This window comes from Hyla sarda, chromosome 1 (assembly GCF_029499605.1).
Source record: "Hyla sarda isolate aHylSar1 chromosome 1, aHylSar1.hap1, whole genome shotgun sequence".
Lineage (NCBI taxonomy): Eukaryota > Metazoa > Chordata > Amphibia > Anura > Hylidae > Hyla > Hyla sarda.
The window spans coordinates 46,732,788-46,754,044 of NC_079189.1; the positions used below are offsets into that span (position 1 = coordinate 46,732,788).

The 21,257-nt window shown below is 43.9% G+C and overlaps 1 protein-coding gene across 1 annotated transcript in view; it reads left to right on the forward strand.

Moving 5' to 3' along the window:
* The window catches only part of NSD2 (nuclear receptor binding SET domain protein 2), a 117,014-nt gene that overhangs the window by 83,810 nt on the left and 11,947 nt on the right, over positions 1-21,257 (forward strand). The window contains 10 exon segments of the mRNA XM_056541252.1: positions 3,588-3,703; positions 4,884-4,979; positions 6,878-7,001; positions 10,268-10,468; positions 10,572-10,751; positions 12,309-12,465; positions 16,867-16,936; positions 16,938-17,074; positions 20,695-20,782; positions 20,867-21,136. Coding sequence (XP_056397227.1) covers positions 3,588-3,703; positions 4,884-4,979; positions 6,878-7,001; positions 10,268-10,468; positions 10,572-10,751; positions 12,309-12,465; positions 16,867-16,936; positions 16,938-17,074; positions 20,695-20,782; positions 20,867-21,136 — 1,439 coding nt within the window.

Consider the following 21,257-nt stretch of genomic DNA (forward strand, 5'->3'; position numbering starts at 1 on the left):
TACTTATATAGGTTTGATTTTGTCGCACTTCTGAAAAAAAATCACAACTACATGCAGGAAAATTTATGTGTAAAAAATTGTCATCTTCTGACCCCTATAACTTTTTTTATTTTTCCGCGTATGGGGCAATATGAGGGCTCATTTTTTGCGCCGTGATCTGAAGTTTTTATCGGTATCATTTTTGTATTGATCTGACTTTTTAATCGCTTTTTATTCATTTTTTCATGATATAAAAAGTGACCAAAATACGCTATTTGGGACTTTGGATTTTTTTTGCGCGCACGCCATTGACTGCGGTTTTATTAATTATATATTTTTATAATTCGGACATTTCCACACGCGGCGATACCACATATGTCTATTTTTTTTACACTTTTTATTTTTTTTTTTATGGGAAAAGGGGGTGAATCAAAGTTTTATTAGGGAAGGGGTTAAATGACCTTTATTAACTTTTTTTTTTTGCAGTGTTATAGGTCCCATAGGGACCTACAACACTGCACTCACTGATATTTTACACTGTTCACTCCAAAGCCATAGCTTTGCATTGATCAGTGTTATAGGTGGTCGATTGCTCAAGCCTGCATCTCAGGCTTGGAGCAATCAATCGCCGATTGGACGTGACGGAGACAGCTGAGGGGACCTCCGCTCGCGGGCTAGCTGATCGGGACATCGCGATTTCATCGCAATGGTCCCGATCAGCCTGACTAAGCTGCCGGGAAGCTTTTACTTTCATTTTAGACGCGGCGATCAACTTTGATCGCTGCGTCTAAAAGGTTAATAGCGCGCGGCACAACGATTGGTGCAGCTCACTATTAGCCCAGGCTCCCGGCTATCATTATCCACCACGACCGACCCGGTATGACGCGGGGTCACGGCTGGACCCCACGTTATATACTGGGACAGGGCGTACAGGTACGCTCTGCGTCCTTAAGAGGTTAATATGAGTTAAATATCTAGAGGTCCACCAGATGTGAGAACGAGGGGGGGGGGGTTCTGATGATTCCTTAGTGAAAAGTCAGAGATCACGCATGCTCGTCCACCGCTCCATTCCCTCTCTATGGGACTCCTAAAGATGGCTCAATACAGCATTTGGCTGTCCACAGAAGTCACTTATTGTGTAAATGCCACATTGATTGGGCATCCGCTCCCCCACTCTAGTCGAAGGGGACAAGGGATCCTTTTCTTGTAATCTGTGGACCCCCACCAATCAGACCCCTATCACTTTTTCTGTAGGCATGTGACAAGTTTAATCTGGGATAACTCCTTTAAATAGCTGTGCTAAAATGCGCAAAGATTAAAGTGCAGCTACAAAAGTTGGTGTGACAGCGGGATACACTTTTATAACTCCTGGAAACACCATAGCCAGTTGCTAAAGCAAGCAGGCTATGGAATTGTCGTAAGTCCCATGCAAGTCATTGGGGTATTGACCGCTCGTTTTAGCAGCAGGCCACAGATTTGCCAGGTGTTGCCCTTTAACCCCTTAACGACCACGGACGTAAATGTATGTCCTGGTTTGGCGGGACGTCCCGCACCAGGACGTACATTTGCGTCCTGTGCATGACCGCGAGCATCGGAACGGTGCTCGCGTCATGCACGGCAGGTTCTGGCTGCTAGCAGCAGCCGGGGACCCGCCCATAATGGCCGACATCCGCGATCGCACGGATGTCTGCCATTAACCCCTCAGATGCCGTGATCAATACATATCACGGCATATGCGACAGTGCGGTACTTTGAAGGGATGATCGGATCGCGATCCGATCATCCAGCATGGTGGCCGGCGGTCCTCTCACCTGGCTCCGGCCGTCTCCCAGGGTCTTCTGCTCTGGTCTGAGATCGAGCAGACCAGAGCAGAAGATCACCGATAATACTGATCAGTGCTGTGTCCTATACATAGCAGTGCACAGTATTAGCAATCAAAGAATTTCTATAGATAGTCCCCTATGGGGACATAAAAAGTGTAAAATAAAAGTAGAAAAAATGTAAAAATAAAAAGTTAAAAAAAAGTGAAAAATCCCCTCCCCCAATAAAAAAGAAAATTGTCCGTTTTTCCCATTTTACCCCCAAAAAGCGTACAGACTTTTTTTAATAAACATATTTGGTATCGCTGCGTGCGTAAATGTCCAAACTATCAAAATATAATGTTAATGATCCCAAACGGTGAACGGCATAAACTTAAAAAAAATAATGTCCAAAAATGCTGCTTTTTTGTCACATTTTATTTAAAAAAATAATCTCAAAGTTTTATATATGCAAATGTGGTATCGATTAAAAAGTACAGATGATGGCGCAAAAAATGAGCCCTCATACCGCCCTATATAAGGAAAAATGAAAAAGTTATAGGTGGTCAAAATAGGGCGATTTTAGATTACTGATTTTGTACAAAAAGTTTTAGATTGTTTTTTTAAGCGGTACAAAAATATAAAAGTATCACACATGTCATTTTTACCGTAAATTGTACAGTGTGAAATCAAAACCCTCCAAAATGCGCAAAATTTTGATTTTCATTTAAATTTCCTCCCTAAAAATGTTTTCTTTGGGTTTGCTGTACATTTTATGGTAAAATGAGAGGTTTCATTACAAAGTACAATTGGCCATGCAAAAAACAAGCCCTTATATGGGTCTGTAGATAAAGGAGTTATGGATTTTAAAAGGCGAGGAGGAAAAAACTAAAACTCAAAAAATAAAATGGGCTTGGTCCTTAAGGAGTTAAAGGGGAACTTCAGTGGAAAACAACTGGGAAACAAATGTTTTCAAATCAACTGGTGCCAAAAAGTTAACATATTTGTAAATTATTTTCTAATAAAAAATCTGAATCCTCCCAGTACTTATCAGCTGCTGTATAATACAGAGGAAGTACTTTTTTTTTTAATTTATTTTCAGTCTGACCACAGTGCTCTCACAGTGCTGACACCTCTGTCCATGTCAGGAACGGTCCAGAGCAGGAGAGGTTTGCTATGGGGATTTGCTCCTGCTCTGGACAGTTCCTGACATGGACAGAGGTGTCAGCAGAGAGCACTGTGGTCAGACAGAAAAGAAATTCAAAAAGAAAAGAACTTCCTGTGTAGTATACAGCAGCTGATAGGTCCTGGAAGGGTTAAGATTTTTAAATAGACGTAATTTACAAATTTAGTTGATTTGAAAACCTTTTTTTTGTTTTTGTTTCCACTGGAGTTACCCTTTTAAGGATATGTTTACATGTACAGGATCAGGTGCATATTTTCTGCTGCTGATTTTGCTACCCATTGACTTAAGTGGTCAGCAAAAATCAGCTGCAGAAAATATGCCGCTGTTCCTGTATGTATGAACCCAAAATTTAGCTTTGCTCATATTTATTCAAGCCATATATTGTCATTATCCTGTGTATCGCACAGATGACTAATAAAGTTCTGTAAAAAAGAAAACAGAAAATATTTTTTTATATTTGCAAATCTTAGGTTTGGCCCGACCCGCCTTTTTATCCCCCCAAAAAATTTACAAGAGCTGTGAAGGGTTGCAAACTATAACAGCAATAGCGTGCATCTTATTTTGACTTTTCTAAGCCAAAAACTGTCGCATTTGGATTGATAATTTCTCCCTTATTTTCACAGCAGTGCACACTCTCTCTGACGCTTGTAAGCCGCTGAAGAAGAGGAGCCGCAATTCAGACTTGGCCTCGCTGGCCGTGAGCAAGAGCTTCTCTCCCGTGTCTATGATGGAGAACGAGGTAGAAACCCCCCTTTTATTTCTCAATAGATCCCGCTGGAACAAAGCGCAAAGCATTTGAAAGGGGTACTCCACTGTTAGACATCATATCCCCTATCCAAAGGATAGGGGATGAGATGTCTGATCGCGGGGGGTCCCCAGCGCATCCCCTCTGCAGCAGCCCGGTACCTCAGCTACCCGGAGCTAAGTTTTCTCCGAGGCTGATGACGGGCGGAGCAGGGGATGTCATGCCCCTCCCCCTCGTGATGTCATGCCCCTCCCCCTCGTGGTGTCATGCCCCTCCCCCTCGTGGTGTCATGCCCCGCCCCCTCGTGGTGTCATGCCCCGCCCCCTCGTGGTGTCATGCCCCGCCCCCTCGTGGTGTCATGCCCCTCCCCCTCGTGGTGTCATGCCCCTCCCCCTCGTGGTGTCATGCCCCTCCCCCTCGTGGTGTCATGCCCCGCCCCCTCGTGGTGTCATGCCCCGCCCCCTCGTGGTGTCACGCCCCGCCCCCTCGTGGTGTCACGCCCCGCCCCCTCGTGGCATCACGCCCCGCCCCCTCGTGGCGTCACGCCCCACCCCCTCGTGATGTCATGCCCCGCTCTCTCAATCCTCAATACAAGTCTACGGGAGGCCCCCCCCCCCCCCCCAAATATAGACTCGCATTGAGGGGGGCGGATGTGATGTCACGATGCTCCGTCCACAGCACCGCCAGTCATCAGCCTCTGAGAAAACGTAGCTCCGGGCTGCTGAGGTACCGGGCTGCTGCAGGGGGGGGGGATCCTTGGGATAGGGGATAAGATGTCTAACAGCGGAGTACCCCTTTATGACAGTTGGGTAGTATGTGTTTTAGGTTGGGGCCCTATGACGACATTTGGTGGCATGCAGGGTTACAACATTGCTGCCTCAGTGTCTTGCTATGGTAAGCTTTCAGGTGTCTTGGACTTTTTGTACAGTTACTAGTGACCGTGTATCCCGTAGGGGTAGACTGAGATTGCATAACAGAAGTTGTGAAATAGAGCTCACAACAGTGTATCCCAACCCTGTTGCAAAACTACAACTCCTAGCATGCCCGGACAGCCAAAGGCTGTCCGGGCATGCTGAAAGTTGTAGTTTTGCAACAGCTGGAGGCACTCTGGTTGGGATACACTGACATACAGACATGATCAAGTGTTTTAAAGTGGTACCTGACTGTATCGCAGGTGTCTGACGAAAGATCAGAGTCTCCTTCTGAGAGTGCGGATGAATCGTTGGTGTGCAAGAAGTCCGATCGAGTAAAGAAGGAACTTGTGTGCCTGGTAAGACGTGATCACTGTACCCTATAAAACTGCCCTCTCTCACTAGTTATTAGGTTTACTTTTAGGGCTCATTCACACTACAGAATCCCTTGGCCAGAGATATTCCGCACTGAAATTCCATCTGGAGCATGCCAGCAGTAGGACCGCTCAGAAGCGCGCCGTCACCATGCATTTCCAAGCTGATTCCGCCCAAAGAATGAACGTGCTTATTCTTTCGACGAGAGTCTGGGGTCTGGAATTGTGAATGGGGCAGCAGAATCGCATTGAGAACAATAAGAGGCTGCTGCGGTGCATTTTCCGATCAGAATTTCGGTGCACAATTCCACTCGGAAAATGCTTAGTGTTAATGGGTTCTTAGGAAAACCGTAAGGAATTTATAAACAAAGTTTGTTAGAAAACTGTTGACTGTTCAACTCAATGTGATTTAAATCATGTACATTTTTATGTCTCTATCCCCTATATTTCACAAAAAAAATAGCATATTAACACTGCTCACTGTCTTTTCCATCTTGTCAAATTCTCCTGCCTGCACTGTAATGACTCCAACTCCCCCCCCCCACTCTGCTGACTCAATGCTCTGGGGAGAGAGTCTGGCAGCCCTGCTCTGTAACCCTTTCCTCTCTGGTTTTATGCTGCGCACACACACACACACACACACACACACACACACAGTGATTATTGGAGATTGCCTGTACTCTACCACCAAAGACAATATAGTGAGTGTATAATTTACATCTTCCTAAATTAGTGCAAAGGTTTAGTGCTAAAAGTACAGTGATTTTTTTTTCTTTGTCATTCATGTATCATACTTTGCCAGTCCTGTAATGCTGGGACTTGTAGTTTTGGAATGGTTGGAGGTACAGTGTTTGGATTACTGTTTTTTAACAGCAGTGTTGCCTTGAGCTCTGTGCCTACAGGTTTTGCAAAACTAAAACGTCCAGCATGCCCAGACACCCTTTGACTGTCCAGGCATGCTTGGAGTTGTAGTTTTGCAACAGCTGGAGGCACGGTAGGTAAAACTGTGTTACAGCAGTGTTGCTGCAGGCTGTGTTCCTCCTGTAGCCTTGTCAATCAGCCATCTCATGTCCATGATCCTTGGACACGCTCATGCTGCTGTGGGACTCGTCAGTGTCCTAGGAGGTATGGGGACCCTAGTGGTGGGATTTTTGAAGGCAGTTTTCTTTAATATAATGAACATTTTTTAAAGTAGTATACAGTGTTCCCTCAACATACGATGGTAATTCCTTCCAAACGAGCCATCGTTTGTGGAATCCATAGTATGTTGAGGGATTCGTGCAATGTAAAGTATAGGAAGTTGTACTCCCCTGTCCCCGCCGCTCCCGATGGTGACCCCGGGCCTCCGCTGGGCTCTCTTGGTCTTCTCCGGTCCTCCGCTGTCTTCTGCAAGGCCTTACTGGGCCTGCGTAACGACGTCATTACGCCGCTGCGTACGCTGTTCCTATTGGATGACGGGACGGCGTGCGCAACAGCGTATTGACGTCACCGGAGAGGGCCGAGAAGACACCAGAAGACCAGCGCTGGACCTGAAGGGCACCCCGGAGCATCGTGGAGGGGTAAGTAATACTCACCGCACCACAGGGGGAATATTAAGCTGCTATCCGACAGCAGCTTAAGCATTTTGCGCTGTCGGATAGCACTTGGCCGATGCGATGGCCCCGACATAAAAAAGCATCGTATGTCGATTTGATCATATGTTGGGGCCATTGTATGTCGGGGGGGTCACTGAATTAGAAAAACTATTGTTTAGCAAAGATGTCCAACATTTAAAAAAAAGTTTTTATATCCGACATTTAAAGATGGTCCTGAGCCACCGGAGTGTGTACCCTTCTATGTTATTTGTAGTTATTTTGCATTAGTCTGTTTTGTGTGTTTTCTAGGTCTGTGAAAAAGCTGGGGATCTCCTATTATGTGAAGGGCTCTGCTGCTCCGCTTTCCATTTATCTTGTCTTGGACTCTCAGTAAGGCCCAATGGCCCATTTCAATGTGAAGAATGTACATCAGGTAGGGGCCAGGGATAAAATCATCCACAGCTTATGCAGAGATTATGATCAAAAGTAAAAATGTTTAAGTAAAAATTCTGCCGCGTTTTTTTTCCGCATGGAATTCCACGTGGATTTTCCGCGCAGAATATAGGAGGAAACTGTATATTTTTTTTTGCTGGACCAAAACCACCAATTGGAATTTCCCTTTTTATTTAGTCTTATTTTGCGTGTGGAATTTCCTCACAAATTTCACGCTGAAACTATTTCAAGCGAAATCTTTTTTACCATGGACTTCAATGGACTTCTGTTTGCGTATTCCACAAGAAGAATGAACATGTTCGTTTTTTTTAGCGGAACGGAATTCCGCAAGCGGAATTTACGCAGTGTGAACAGCGCAGAGTAAAATACATTGAAGTCAATGGCAAAGCAGATGTTAATTATTTCTAAGCGAAGAATTCAAGAGGAATTACTCGAGTAAATTCCTCTTGAATTACTCAGTGTGATGGCACCCTTAGGGTGTATTCACGCGTACAGTATACTGCATGATGCTGCATATTTTATGCTGCAAATTTCAATGTAAACTAAATGACTGAACACTGCTTCAAATACTGCACATCAGATATGTGCTGGATACTGTGGGGGAGATTTATCAAATCCTGTCCAGAGGAAAAGTTGTCCATAGCAACCAATCAGATTGCTTCTTTCATTTTTAACAAGGCCTCTGAAAAATGAAAGAAGGAATCTGATTGGTTGCTATGGGCAACTTTTCCTCTGGACAGGTTTTGATAAATCTCCCCCTGTACGTGTAAATTTCTCCCTAATGAGTTTATAGTGGTTCTTGCTAAAACCTTCAGTATTGACTGCAACATCTATAGGATCGACAGGGGGAGGGGGCTACCTGTGTTGCCCATTGGCGACCCTGCTATGTGCAGAAGCCCTATATTATTAGAGCTGAGAAAGGTCCCAGATGCTGATAGATCGCATGGAGGGCATACATGTACTCCCTGTATCCTTAAAGGGGTACTCCGTCCCTAGACATCTTATCCCATAAGATAAGATGTCTGATCGTGAGGGTCCTGCTGCTGGGACCCCCGCTATCTCTGTGCAGTACCCGACATTCATTTACAACGCTTAGAGTGGGCAGCGGGGGTTGTGAAGTCACTGCCACGCCCCTCGTGATATCATGCCACGCCCACTCAATGCAAGTCTATAGGAGGGGGCGTGGCTGCTGCCACACCCCCTTCCATAGACTTGCATTGAGGGGGCATGACGTGATGTCACGAGGGGCGTGGCAGTAACGTCACGACCCCTGCAGCCTGTTCCAAGCGTTCGGAAAAAAATGTTCTGAATGCTGGTGCAGTGGAGTACCCCTTTAAGGTGCTAAGCAATCATTTCATTGCTTTTAGAATTCTGAACTGATTACAGATCTTCTAGTACAGCCTGCCTATAGTAACCGATCAGCACCCTGTGATTGTGTCCAGGGGGTGCCGATCGGACCCCTGACAGGTGCAGGAGAGACCTCTCTGCATGCTTTGATCATTATTGGTCATGGCATGAAGAGGTTTAAACTGCTGGGATGGGACTAAAGGCTGATACTGCAGGTAGGTGCCAGCTGTAATATACGGCTGACACCGACTGCATATAAAGTGGGCTTAGCTTCTGAGCCCTGCTCAATATTCAGTGACCATTGAGTGCCTTAAAAGGCCATATAAATTCCGATTTTTTTTAGTTTTTTTTTAATACAATCTTTTTTGTTATATTAACAAATTGCTTATTTATCTACGACTAAGGGAATCTTAAAGGAGAACTCCAGAATATAAAAATTGTCGCCCATAGTGCCGGCAGTAAAAAAATAAAGATGTATATACCTTCCTCCGCTCCCCCGGGGCCTCTGGTAACCGGCTCTGGTCTCCGCCGCGATCCTCTTCCTGGTGGTCGGAGAGTCATACTGCACTCAGCCAATCATCAGCTACAGCGAAGTCCGACTCGGCCGGCGATAGGCTGAGCGGCAGTGTGAGAACGCTTCAGGATACAAAATTCTTCATTACACCGACACCTACTGCCGGGGCCGAAAACGTCACACTGCCGCTCAGCCTATCGCCGGTCGAGTCGGGACTTAACTGCGGCCGGTGATTGGCTGAGCGCAGTATGACTCGCCGACCACCAGCAACCAGGAAGAGTATTGCGGCGGAGACCGGAGACGGTTACCAGAGGCACCGGGGGAGCGAAGGAAGGTATGTACATCTTTATTTTTTTACTGCCGGCACTATGGGAGACAATTTTTTTATATTCTGGAGTTCTCCTTTAAACTATCTGAAACGTGGCAGATTCATGCAGTCTCCTGACTTTACCATTTTATCTGTATTTCAAGCTGGTATGTCTTAAAGAGTACCTATCATGATCTAAACTCTCCCTAATCTCACTGACACAATCCCTGTATTTCTTTTCATTCAAAACCCCCTCTTTGTACCTGATTTATTGTCTTCTTGGCTGCTCATTCAGCTATCCTAGTGTGAGGGAGGAAGGGGCCGTGGCCCAGCATAGAGGCTATGAACACAGTAGTCGGCAGGTCTGAATCCTCTCCTCTCTGTTTACATCTGCATGTGCAGGGAGAAGAAAGATCAGAGCTCAGATAGTAAAATGAATGAGGGCATGCAGTGAGGCAGAGTCAGGAGTATGCCATGCTAGGCTTTGAGCAGAGTGCTGGCTCCTGCCTATCTGATTAACAGGCAGGGAGCAGTGCTGAGCTTGTCTGTGTCCCGGCTGCAGTCTGAGATTTAGGACTCCAGCATGAGTCTGAAATCTATTAAAAAAAAAAAAAAAAAAAAAAAAAAAGGGCTCGCGGCCAGGACTGGTAGGGAGACCACGAGTGGTAATTTTTTCAAAGTGCAAAATGTAATAGAAAGACATGACATGCAATTGGAAAGTTATTCTGCATACATTAATCTATAATATATATTTAAGGACTCAGCGTTTTTCTGTTTTTTGCACTTTTGTTTTTTCCTCCTTACCTTTTAAAAATTATAACCTGTTCATAAGCTGCTCTGGACAGTTCCTAAAATGGACAGAGATGTCAGCAGAGAGCACTGTGTTCCAAAAAGTAAAGAATTTCCTCTGTAGTATTCAGTAGCTAATAAGTACTGGAAGGATTAAGATTTTTTAATAGAAGTCATTTACAAATCTGTTTAACTTTCTGGCACCAGTTGATTTAAAAAAAATAAATAAATAAATAAATTTGTCACCGGAGTACCCCTTTAAACACTCCTGTTCTCTCTTCCTCTGCAGGTATCCACTCATGTTTTTCATGCAAGCAAAAGGACACAAATGTAAAACGATGCAGCGCATCACACTGCGGCAAATATTACCACGATTCCTGTCTACGGCAGTATCCTAATGCAGTATTGGATGGGAAAGGATTCCGCTGCCCGCTCCATCACTGTGCCAGTTGCCTTGTTCCTAGCCATTCAAATGCCAGAACAATCAAAGGTCGGCAAATACTCATCCAGCTGTATGTGCAGTCTGCTCAGTGCTGACATAGAGGCTTGTATTGCTGTTATTGGAATGTAAGGCTGTGCATTATGTTTTATAGGTAAATTGATACGCTGTGTCCGCTGCCCAGTCTCTTACCACGGAGGAGACTCTTGTATAGCTGCAGGATGCACATTGCTTTCTCCTTCCAGCATCATCTGTTCTGCTCACTTTGTTGCCAAAAAGGGCAAAACCCACCATGCCCATGTCAATGTGTGCTGGTGTTTTGTGTGTTCTAATGGTACGTTTCCTTTTATTTTTCGTTTTTTTAAATATACATTTTTAAGTTTTATGAAATCCATATGTAACCAAACGTTTCTAACTAGGGGTTGAAACATGCCTTCATTTTGCTACAGCTGTCAGAAGTCAGTGGTACTTTTAAAGGGGTACTCTTTTATTGTGTAAAAACAAGCTGCAGAAGTATATAGCATTGTTTACCTGTCTGTCCTATCTCTAAAACCACCAGAAACCCATTTGCCAATATACTTCCTGGTTGAGCAGATGCTCAGTAAGGCAATTCCCAGAAGACACTGCTTCCTCCTTCATCACAACATCACTAGCACCCCTGACAATTCATTCCCTCTCTGCTTCTTTGTCTTTGGCATTGTTCAAAACGACAACATCGAGCTGTAGTCTTGCAAGACCTGTAGACATACCGGGGAAAATACTGCCATAGATAGATATGATAGATATAAGATAGATAGGAGATAGATAGATATTAGATAGATAGATAGGAGATAGATAGATAGATATTAGATAGATAGATATTAGATAGAGAGATAGATAGATATAGGAGATAGATAGATATAGGAGATAGATAGATAGATATAGGAGATAGATAGATAGATATAGGAGATAGATAGATAGATATAGGAGATAGATAGATAGATATAGGAGATAGATAGATAGATATAGGAGATAGATAGATAGATAGATATAGGAGATAGATAGATAGATAGATATAGGAGATAGATAGATAGATAGATATAGGAGATAGATAGATAGATAGATATAGGAGATAGATAGATAGATAGATATAGGAGATAGATAGATAGATAGATATAGGAGATAGATAGATAGATAGATATAGGAGATAGATAGATAGATAGATATAGGAGATAGATAGATAGATATAGGAGATAGATAGATAGATAGATAGATATAGGAGATAGATATAGGAGATAGATAGATAGATAGATAGATAGATAGATAGATAAGGGAGATAGATAGATAGATTAGAGAGATATGAGAGATAGATAGATAGATATGAGATAGATAGATAGATACATAGATAGATATGAGATAGATAGATATGAGAGATGGATAGATAGATATGAGATTGAGAGGGAACTACACAACTTCCTGTCGGGTTAATCAGTAACTATGCTGAAGCCAGTACAATTTGTGATAATCCTATATCAGTGAGAGTTTTATCACATTTGTCTGTCTGGTGCAGTGTTTCCCAACCAGGGTGCCTCCAGCTGTTGCAAAACTACATTTCCCAGCATGCTCGGACAGCATGGCTGTCCGGGCATGCTGGGAGTTGTAGTTTTGCAGCAGCTGGAGGCACCCTGGTTGGGAAACACTGGTCTGGTGCCTGACTCTTCCGGATTGGTTGGTGTTCTGACCCCTCCTCACTAGGTCACTCTCCTTGTTCCTGAAGTCATTGGTTTATATAAGCAGATCACTGCTATGGACCTGGGAAGCAGTTGTTGCTGATAAACAATGTACATGTGCTCATCTCCAGACATGTCTATAATGTAGCTGTCACTATTATAAAAGTTGTTTTTCCCTTCAGGTGGGAGTCTGCTGTGCTGCGAGTCCTGTCCTGCTGCTTTTCATCCTGACTGCTTGAATATTGAGATGCCAGATGGCAGCTGGTTTTGCAGCGACTGTAGAGCAGGGAAGAAGCCGCGATATCAGGACATTATTTGGGTGAAACTGGGCAACTACAGGTATGAAATTATACTATACAAGCAACTACAGGTATGAGTGTGCAAATTATACTATACAAGCAACTACAGGTATGAGTGTGCAAATTATACTATACAAGCAACTACAGGTATGAAGGTGCAAATTATACTATACAAGCAACTACAGGTATGAGTGTGCAAATTATACTATACAAGCAACTACAGGTATGAAATTATACTATACAAGCAACTACAGGTATGAGTGTGCAAATTATACTATACAAGCAACTACAGGTATGAATGTGCAAATTATACTATACAAGCAACTACAGGTATGAGTGTGCAAATTATACTATACAAGCAACTACAGGTATGAAATTATACTATACAAGCAACTACAGGTATGAGTGTGCAAATTATACTATACAAGCAACTACAGGTATGAATGTGCAAATTATACTATACAAGCAACTACAGGTATGAGTGTGCAAATTATACTATACAAGCAACTACAGGTATGAGTGTGCAAATTATACTATACAAGCAACTACAGGTATGAAGGTGCAAATTATACTATACAAGCAACTACAGGTATGAGTGTGCAAATTATACTATACAAGCAACTACAGGTATGAGTGTGCAAATTATACTATACAAGCAACTACAGGTATGAGTGTGCAAATTATACTATACAAGCAACTACAGGTATGAAATTATACTATACAAGCAACTACAGGTATGAGTGTGCAAATTATACTATACAAGCAACTACAGGTATGAAATTATACTATACAAGCAACTACAGGTATGAAGGTGCAAATTATACTATACAAGCAACTACAGGTATGAGTGTGCAAATTATACTATACAAGCAACTACAGGTATGAATGTGCAAATTATACTATACAAGCAACTACAGGTATGAAGGTGCAAATTATACTATACAAGCAACTACAGGTATGAATGTGCAAATTATACTATACAAGCAACTACAGGTATGAAGGTGCAAATTATACTATACAAGCAACTACAGGTATGAATGTGCAAATTATACTATACAAGCAACTACAGGTATGAATGTGCAAATTATACTATACAAGCAACTACAGGTATGAGTGTGCAAATTATACTATACAAGCAACTACAGGTATGAAGGTGCAAATTATACTATACAAGCAACTACAGGTATGAGTGTGCAAATTATACTATACAAGCAACTACAGGTATGAGTGTGCAAATTATACTATACAAGCAACTACAGGTATGAGTGTGCAAATTATACTATACAAGCAAACTACAGGTATGAGTGTGCAAATTATACTATACAAGCAACTACAGGTATGAAATTATACTATACAAGCAACTACAGGTATGAGTGTGCAAAATTATACTATACAAGCAACTACAGGTATGAGTGGGCAAAATTATACTATACAAGCAACTACAGGTATTGAGTGTGCAAATTATACTATACAAGCAACTACAGGTATGAAGGTGCAAATTATACTATACAAGCAACTACTCAAGGGATTGTAATTCTAAGAGAACAGAAACCCCTTGGTATATATTTTGGGACAGCAGCTGTGCATTTGGTGCCCAGCCAAGTAGCTGTATGACATAGGGACAGAGTGGGGCACAAGGATCTGCACTTGAGCCATCCACAGCAAATGTCAGCTTATCTTTACTGACAGCTTATCTTTACTGACAGCTTATCTTTACTGACAGCTTATCTTTACTGACAGCTTATCTTTACTGACAGTTTATCTTTTAATCTGTAGGTCAGTCCAATTACAATGATACAAAATTCCTATACAGTAGGTTTTGTTTTATTTCCAAATTTTTTCTGATATATGATGTGATCTGCAATTCTTACTTTTTGTTAATTATGGATTACATCATTCACAGTGCATTGTTTTAATTTATTTGGAAAGGGGGGGCTTCTCTCTCTCTCTCCCCCTCTTTCTCTCTCTCCCCCTCTTTCTCTCTCTCCCCCCTCTTTCTCTCTCCCCCCCCCCCCTCTTTCTCTCTCCCCCATCTTTCTCTCTCCCCCTCTTTCTCTCTCTTCCCCCTCTTTCTCTCTCCCCCCCCCCTCTTTCTCTCTCCCCCTCTTTCTCTCTCCCCCTCTTTCTCTCTCCCCCCCCCTCTTTCTCTCTCCCCCCCCCCTCTTTCTCTCTCTCCCCCCTTTCTCTCCCCCTTTCTCTCCCCCTCTTTCTCTCTCCCCCCCCCCTCTTTCTCTCTCCCCCCCCCCCTCTTTCTCTCTCTCCCCCCCCCTCTTTCTCTCTCTCCCCCTTTCTCTCCCCCTTTCTCTCCCCCTTTCTCTCCCTCTCTTTCTCTCTCTCCCCCCTCTTTCTCTCTCTCCCCCCTCTTTCTCTCTCTCTCCCCCTCTTTCTCTCTCTCTCCCCCTCTTTCTCTCTCTCCCCTCTTCTCTCTCCCCCCCCCCTCTTTCTCTCTCCCCCTCTTTCTCTCTCCCCCTCTTTCTCTCTCCCCCCCCCTCTTTCTCTCTCCCCCCCCCTCTTTCTCTCTCCCCCCCCCCCTCTTTCTCTCTCTCCCCCTTTCTCTCCCCCTCTTTCTCTCCCCCCTCTTTCTCTCTCCCCCCCTCTTTCTCTCTCCCCCCCCCCCTCTTTCTCTCTCCCCCCCCCCTCTTTCTCTCTCTCCCCCTTCTCTCTCCCCCTCTTTCTCTCTCTCCCCTCTTTCTCTCTCTCCCCCCTCTTTTCTCTCTCTCCCCCTCTTTCTCTCTCTCCCCCTCTTTCTCTCTCTCCCCCTCTTTCTCTCTCTCCCCCTCTTTCTCTCTCTCCCCCTCTTTCTCTCTCTCCCCCTCTTTCTCTCTCTCCCCTCTTTCTCTCTCTCTCTTTCTCTCTCTCTCTCTTTCTCTCTCTCTCTCTGTCTCTCTCTCTCTCTTCTTCTCTTCTCTTTCTCTCTCTTTCTCTCTCTCTCTTTCTTTCTTTCTTTCTTTCTCTCTCTCTCTTTTTCTCTCTCTTCTCTCTCTTTTTCTCTCTCTCTCTCTCTCACTCTTTCTCTCTGTTTCACTTTCTCCCTCCCTCTCTTTTTCTCTCCCTCTTTCTTTCTCTCTCGCTTTCACACGCTCTCTTTTTCTCTCTCTCTCTTTCCCCATATATACAGTTCTCCATCAAGTTACAATATTAATTGGTTCCAGGACGACCATTGTATGTTGAAACCATCGTACTGTTGAGACCAGAACTCTTATGGAAATCTGGTAATTGGTCCTAAAGCCCCAAAATGTCATCCGAAAATAGGAAAAAGTGATTAAAGAAAATTAAGTAGATAACTAATAGATAAAGCAAATCCTTACATATAAAAGTACAGAACGATCTGCTGGAATCTGTAAATCACTGTCTATGTAGAGGACAGGAGCTTCTTCAGGGTCCTGTACAGAACACACAATATTCTTAAAAAAGTCAAATGGAGCCGCCCTCACCTGGTGTCCAAATAGTACAGAACATGTAGTACAACCCTGTACTTGAAGGGGGCAGCTACCAGCCAGCCAGTCAGTGCATACACTTCAGTAATACATGGGTTTTACCAGTGAAATATCCATTCTAATTGGTAAGTTCTTCCCGCCATTGATCTGGACTGTTTGTAGCATTGTATGTTGAGTCTGGGTTTCACGTTACAATGGTCCAGAAAAGACCATTATATGTTGAAAATATTGTATGTTGAGGCCATTGTAAGTTGAGGATCACTGTTGTGTATGTATATATAAATATATATATATATGTGTGTGTGTAATATATATATATATATATATATAATATATATATATATATATATTCACATAATCTACCATATATCTCAAATTTTTATTTTTTTTTTTAACATCTCCATAGGGGACTTGTATAGTAATAGAATTGTTTATATGAGACAGTGTACCAAAGACAGACTCTTTAGCAAAGCCAGTATGGCCCAGCACTGAGGCCTTCAGAATACCTATGATCGTCACTGTGCAATGGAGTTGCAGGGGTGCCGATTAGTCATGGCCAGCTGTCATTTGTCCTTTTGAATGCTGCAATCATTATTTAGGGAGGTTTGTGGCATTTAATGTGGAGGCACAGCTATCGATTATTGGCATTGAAAGGTTTAAATGGACTGATGGCAGTGTGATCACACATGTTGAACATGGGACGGTAAGTGCACCCGCTGTCTATAAATCCAACACTCGGCTTCATAGCCACTGAGTGAGAATATGCCATTCATGTACGGCATGTTTCGCCAAAGGGATAAAAGGTTTACTTAATCCATTTGTTTCCCAACCAGGGTGCCTCCAGCTGTTGCAAAACTAACAACTCCCAGCATGCACGGACAGCCAACGGCTGTCCGTGCATGCTGGGAGTTGTAGTTTTGCAACAGCTGGAGGCACCCTGTTTGGGAAACACTGACTGATTCATATCCTATTTTTAGTTACCTTAGCAATTTTCTTTCACACAGATGGTGGCCTGCAGAGGTTTGTCACCCAAAGAACATTCCACCAAATATCCAAAAGATGAAACATGAAATTGGGAGAGTTCCCAGTTTACTTTTTTGGCTCCAAAGACTATTACTGGACACACCATGCCCGGGTATTTCCCTTACATGGAGGGGATCGCGGCAGCAAACATCATGGAGTTAAAGGCATTGGCAAAGTCTTTAAAAAATGGTGAGTTAAAAAAACAAAGCTAAACCCAGAATAAATTCCTGATAGTTGGTTTCAATTTCAGGAGCATTTCAAAATGCACCAAACTTTATAAGATTTACCACACTGACATGAGTTATATGGTCAGTGGTGAGAACCTAAGTGTTCTCATTTATAATGGATGTTGCCCAAAGCAGCCAATTGTAGCAGCGTCATTTCTCCAGAGCAGTCTGGCTTTGTTTGGTTGTCATGTGCCAGGGACTTTTCCTTGCAGGGATTTGGGTATTACGTGAAGCCATTTAAATACAGTGGTCCCTCGACATACGATGGTAATTCCGTTCCAAATGGACCATCGTTTGTTGAAACCATCGTATGTTGAGGGATCTGTGCAATGTAAAGTATAGGACAGTGGTCTACAACCTGCAGACCTCCAGATGTTGCAAAACTACAACACCCAGCATGCCCGGACAGCCAATGCTGGGAGTTGTAGTTTTGCAACATCTGGAGGTCCGCAGGTTGAAGACCACTGTGTATTGGAGGTTATACTCACGTGTCCCCGCCACTCTGGACCGTCACTGCTGCCCTGGATGTCGCCTTCCATCGCTGTCGCCGCGTCCCCGGGTGTCCCCGATGCTCCGGAACGTCTCTGCTTCCCCGGCATCCTCTCTTTACCGTCGCCGCCTTATCGCTACGCACGCTGCTCCTATTGGATGATGGGACGGTGTGCGCAGCGACGATGGAGAGCGCAGGGGATCCCGAAGAGGACGTGCCGGAGCCCCCGAGGACAGGTAAGTGATCATCAGCGGACCACACGGGGCACCGTAAACGGCTATCCGGTGGCAGCTGAAGCAGGTCTGCGCTGCCGGATAGCCGTTTATGCGATGGCCCCGACATACAAAAGCATCGTACAAGGATACACTGTACAAGGGTCACTATACAAGGATATCTAAAGTGAGATGTAATCTCCAGACCTAGTGGACTCCCGGTGACCCCAAGAATGAAGGGGGCCCCTGAGCTGGTTTAGCGCTGCATCCCCTTTTAAACGGGTACTCCCTTGGAAAACATTTTTTTTATATTAATCAACTGGTGCTGGAAAGTTAAACAGATTTGTAAATTACTTCTATTCCTTCCAGTACTTATCAGTTGCTGTATGTTCCACAGAAAGTCCTTTTCTTTTTGAATTTCCTTTCTGTCTGACCACAGTGCTCTTTGCTGACACCTCTGTCCATGTCAGGAACTGTCCAGAGTAGAATAGGTTTGCTATGGGGATTTTCTCCTACTCTCGACAGTTCCTAAAATTGACAGAGGTGTCAGCAGAGAGCACTGCGGTCAGACAAAAAGCAACTTACAAAATAAAAGAACTTCCTGTGGAGCATATAGCAGCTGATAAGTACTGGAAGGATTAAGTTCTTTTTTAATAGAAGTAATATACAAATCTGTTTAACTTTCTGGCACCAGTTGATTTAAAAAAAAATATATATATATATAATATATATATATTAATCTTTTCCAGCGGAGTACAAGTACAGGCTTTACTCTTAGAGCGTAAATCCAAAGTTTCAGTCCTGCGCGAGTTCTCAGCTCGAGATGCAGACTTTGCCAGGCGGTACAATTGTCCAGCGTCCTCCATTCAATGGGGCCCGTTCACTGAACTTGCTGGTCATCATATGTTTGCTTTGGCGACTGTACCGCCCAGCATGCCCTGCGTCTCCCACCGCTGGAGCTAAAGATTACACAGGGCTGAAACTTTGGATGTACCGTATTTTTCGCCCTATAGGACGCACCGGCGTTTAAGACGCACCCAATTTATAGTTCCACAAAACCTACTTGGGGAATGAATCCCCTCAGGATTAACCCTGACTAGAAATCCCCCATAAAAATTAACTTTTAATTACGCTCATTAAAATAGTGTCCAAACTAGGAAGTTGCACATCTATTGCTTCTAATTAGCAGTGGTGTTTAAAATTATCAGTACTGTATCCAGTTAAATCCTATAATATCATACAAATGTCTGCCATGCAGACTATTGGTTTATCGTTACTATCTAGTGTACCACGGTGCCGTGCTGCAGCTTGGGCACTCGGTGTACTGACTAGAAAAGGTCTCTGGTACAGTCTGTGATTAAAACATTAATCCTCTCTTCTAAACGTTTTCGCCATTCTGAATGGCTTTCTCAAAGAAATGAGGCATGTCAGACTCACGAGTTTAGCAGATATTTATAGACTTACCAATTACCATAGCTGATTGTTCGGCGTTCTTCACAGCCAATCACACATCGTAGTATCTCTGATGTCACTCCCTTTCATGATGCCTCCCTAACCAATCAAATTGCGTCCTCAGCGCATGCCGTTAATCTTTTTATTTTCGGGCTGAAAATGAACTCTCTGCGCAAACTCAAGTTTCTGCGCAGGTCCGCAAACTTAGAGAAAAAGATGTGGATCTTTATATTGTGCTTTGCGCATGACCGAGTAACTACCATTATATTCGGACTTAGTTTATTTTTTAGTCCTTCAACTGCGCATGTTTTTGAACTTAGATTAATTCCTAAGCTTTTCCATTTACTGCGCATGATTTTAGACTTTGTCTCATTCCAAACTAATTCATGGCATTGCGCATGTTTTAAATCTTAGATTATTTTACAAATCAGGATCTTATTTCTTTCTTCTTAGATGGATTTTTATACGGTCATTTTTTTACATATATATGAATTAGGGGCAAAATTTATAGGGGCAAAATCTAAAAAAATAAAGATTTTGAACCCAATAGTGGTCTTCAACCTGCGGACCTCCAGATGTTGCAAAACTACAACTCCCAGCATGCCCGGACAGCCGTTGGCTGTCCGGACATGCTGGGAGTTGTAGTTTTGCAACATCTGGAGGTCCGCAGATTGAAGACCACTGCATAGGAGGTAATACTCACGTGTCCCCGCCGCTCCGGACCCATCACCACTGCCCTGGATGTCGCTCCATCGCTGTCCCCGTCGCTCCGGAACGTCTCTGCTGCCGGCCGGGTATCCTCGCTCTCCGTCGCCGCCATCACATCGTTACGCATGCCGACGCACGTACGCGACGACGTGATGACGAGGAAGGAGAGCGCCGGCCATACAGGGGATCCCTGAACGGAGAAGACACCGAGGAGGCAGGTAAGGTCCCCCCGGTGTCCTGTAAGCACTAACCCGGCTATTCAGTCGGGCTGTTCGGGACCCGCCGCGGTGAAATCGCGGTGGTCCCGAACAGCCGGGTTAGTGTCACTTTCCCTTCAGACGCGGCGGTCAGCTTTGATCGCCGCGTCTCAAGGGTTAATACAGGGCATCACCGCGATCGGTGATGTCCTGTATTAGCCGCGGGTCCCGGCCGTTGATGGCCGCAGGGACCGCCGCGATAGGGGTGTATTCGCCATATAAGACGCACCGACTTTTTCCCCCCAGTTTTGGGGAAGAAAAAGTGCGTCTTATACGGCGAAAAATACGATACTCTTTAAGGTTTTGCACCACTTGTCTCTGTATCGTCTGCTAAATAGTCGCATCACAATCAGCTGTTGCGACGGTTTTGATCACTTTTAGTTGTTGTTGGGTTTTGATAACATTTTGCTTATTAGAAAATAAACTCTCAATAACTATCCTCCTTTTTCTTCCTCTCTTAAAGCTTTGCAAGAAGCCGAAGAGCGGCTCAGCGAAGAGCAAAAGAAACTCAGGAAAATGAAAAAAAGCCACCTCCTTATAAGCACATAAAGGTATGTTGTAGGGGGAGGTTTTCCCCGATTACTGGCTGCGTTTTTGAGGTCTATTCATTCTAATCTAGGTTTTTTTGTATTTAGGTGAACAAACCGTATGGGAGAGTTCAAGTTTACACTGCTGATATAGCTGAAATACCCAAGTGCAATTGTAAGCCGACGAGTGACAAACCCTGTGGACTTGACTCTGAATGTCTTAATCGGATGCTTATGTATGAGTGCCACCCGCAAGTGTGCCCCGCCGGAGGCAGATGTCAGAATCAGAGTTTCACAAAGCGTCTGTACCCAGAGACCAAGATCATTAAAACTGAGGGGAAGGGATGGGGTCTCATCGCTACCAGAGACATAAAAAAGGTAAACTGCAGCTTTCCAGCCTGATGTTAAATCAACAGGCGCCAGATTGTTAAACAGATTTGTAAATTGCTTCTATTTAACAATCTTATTCCTTCCAGTACTTATCAGCTGCTGTATGCTT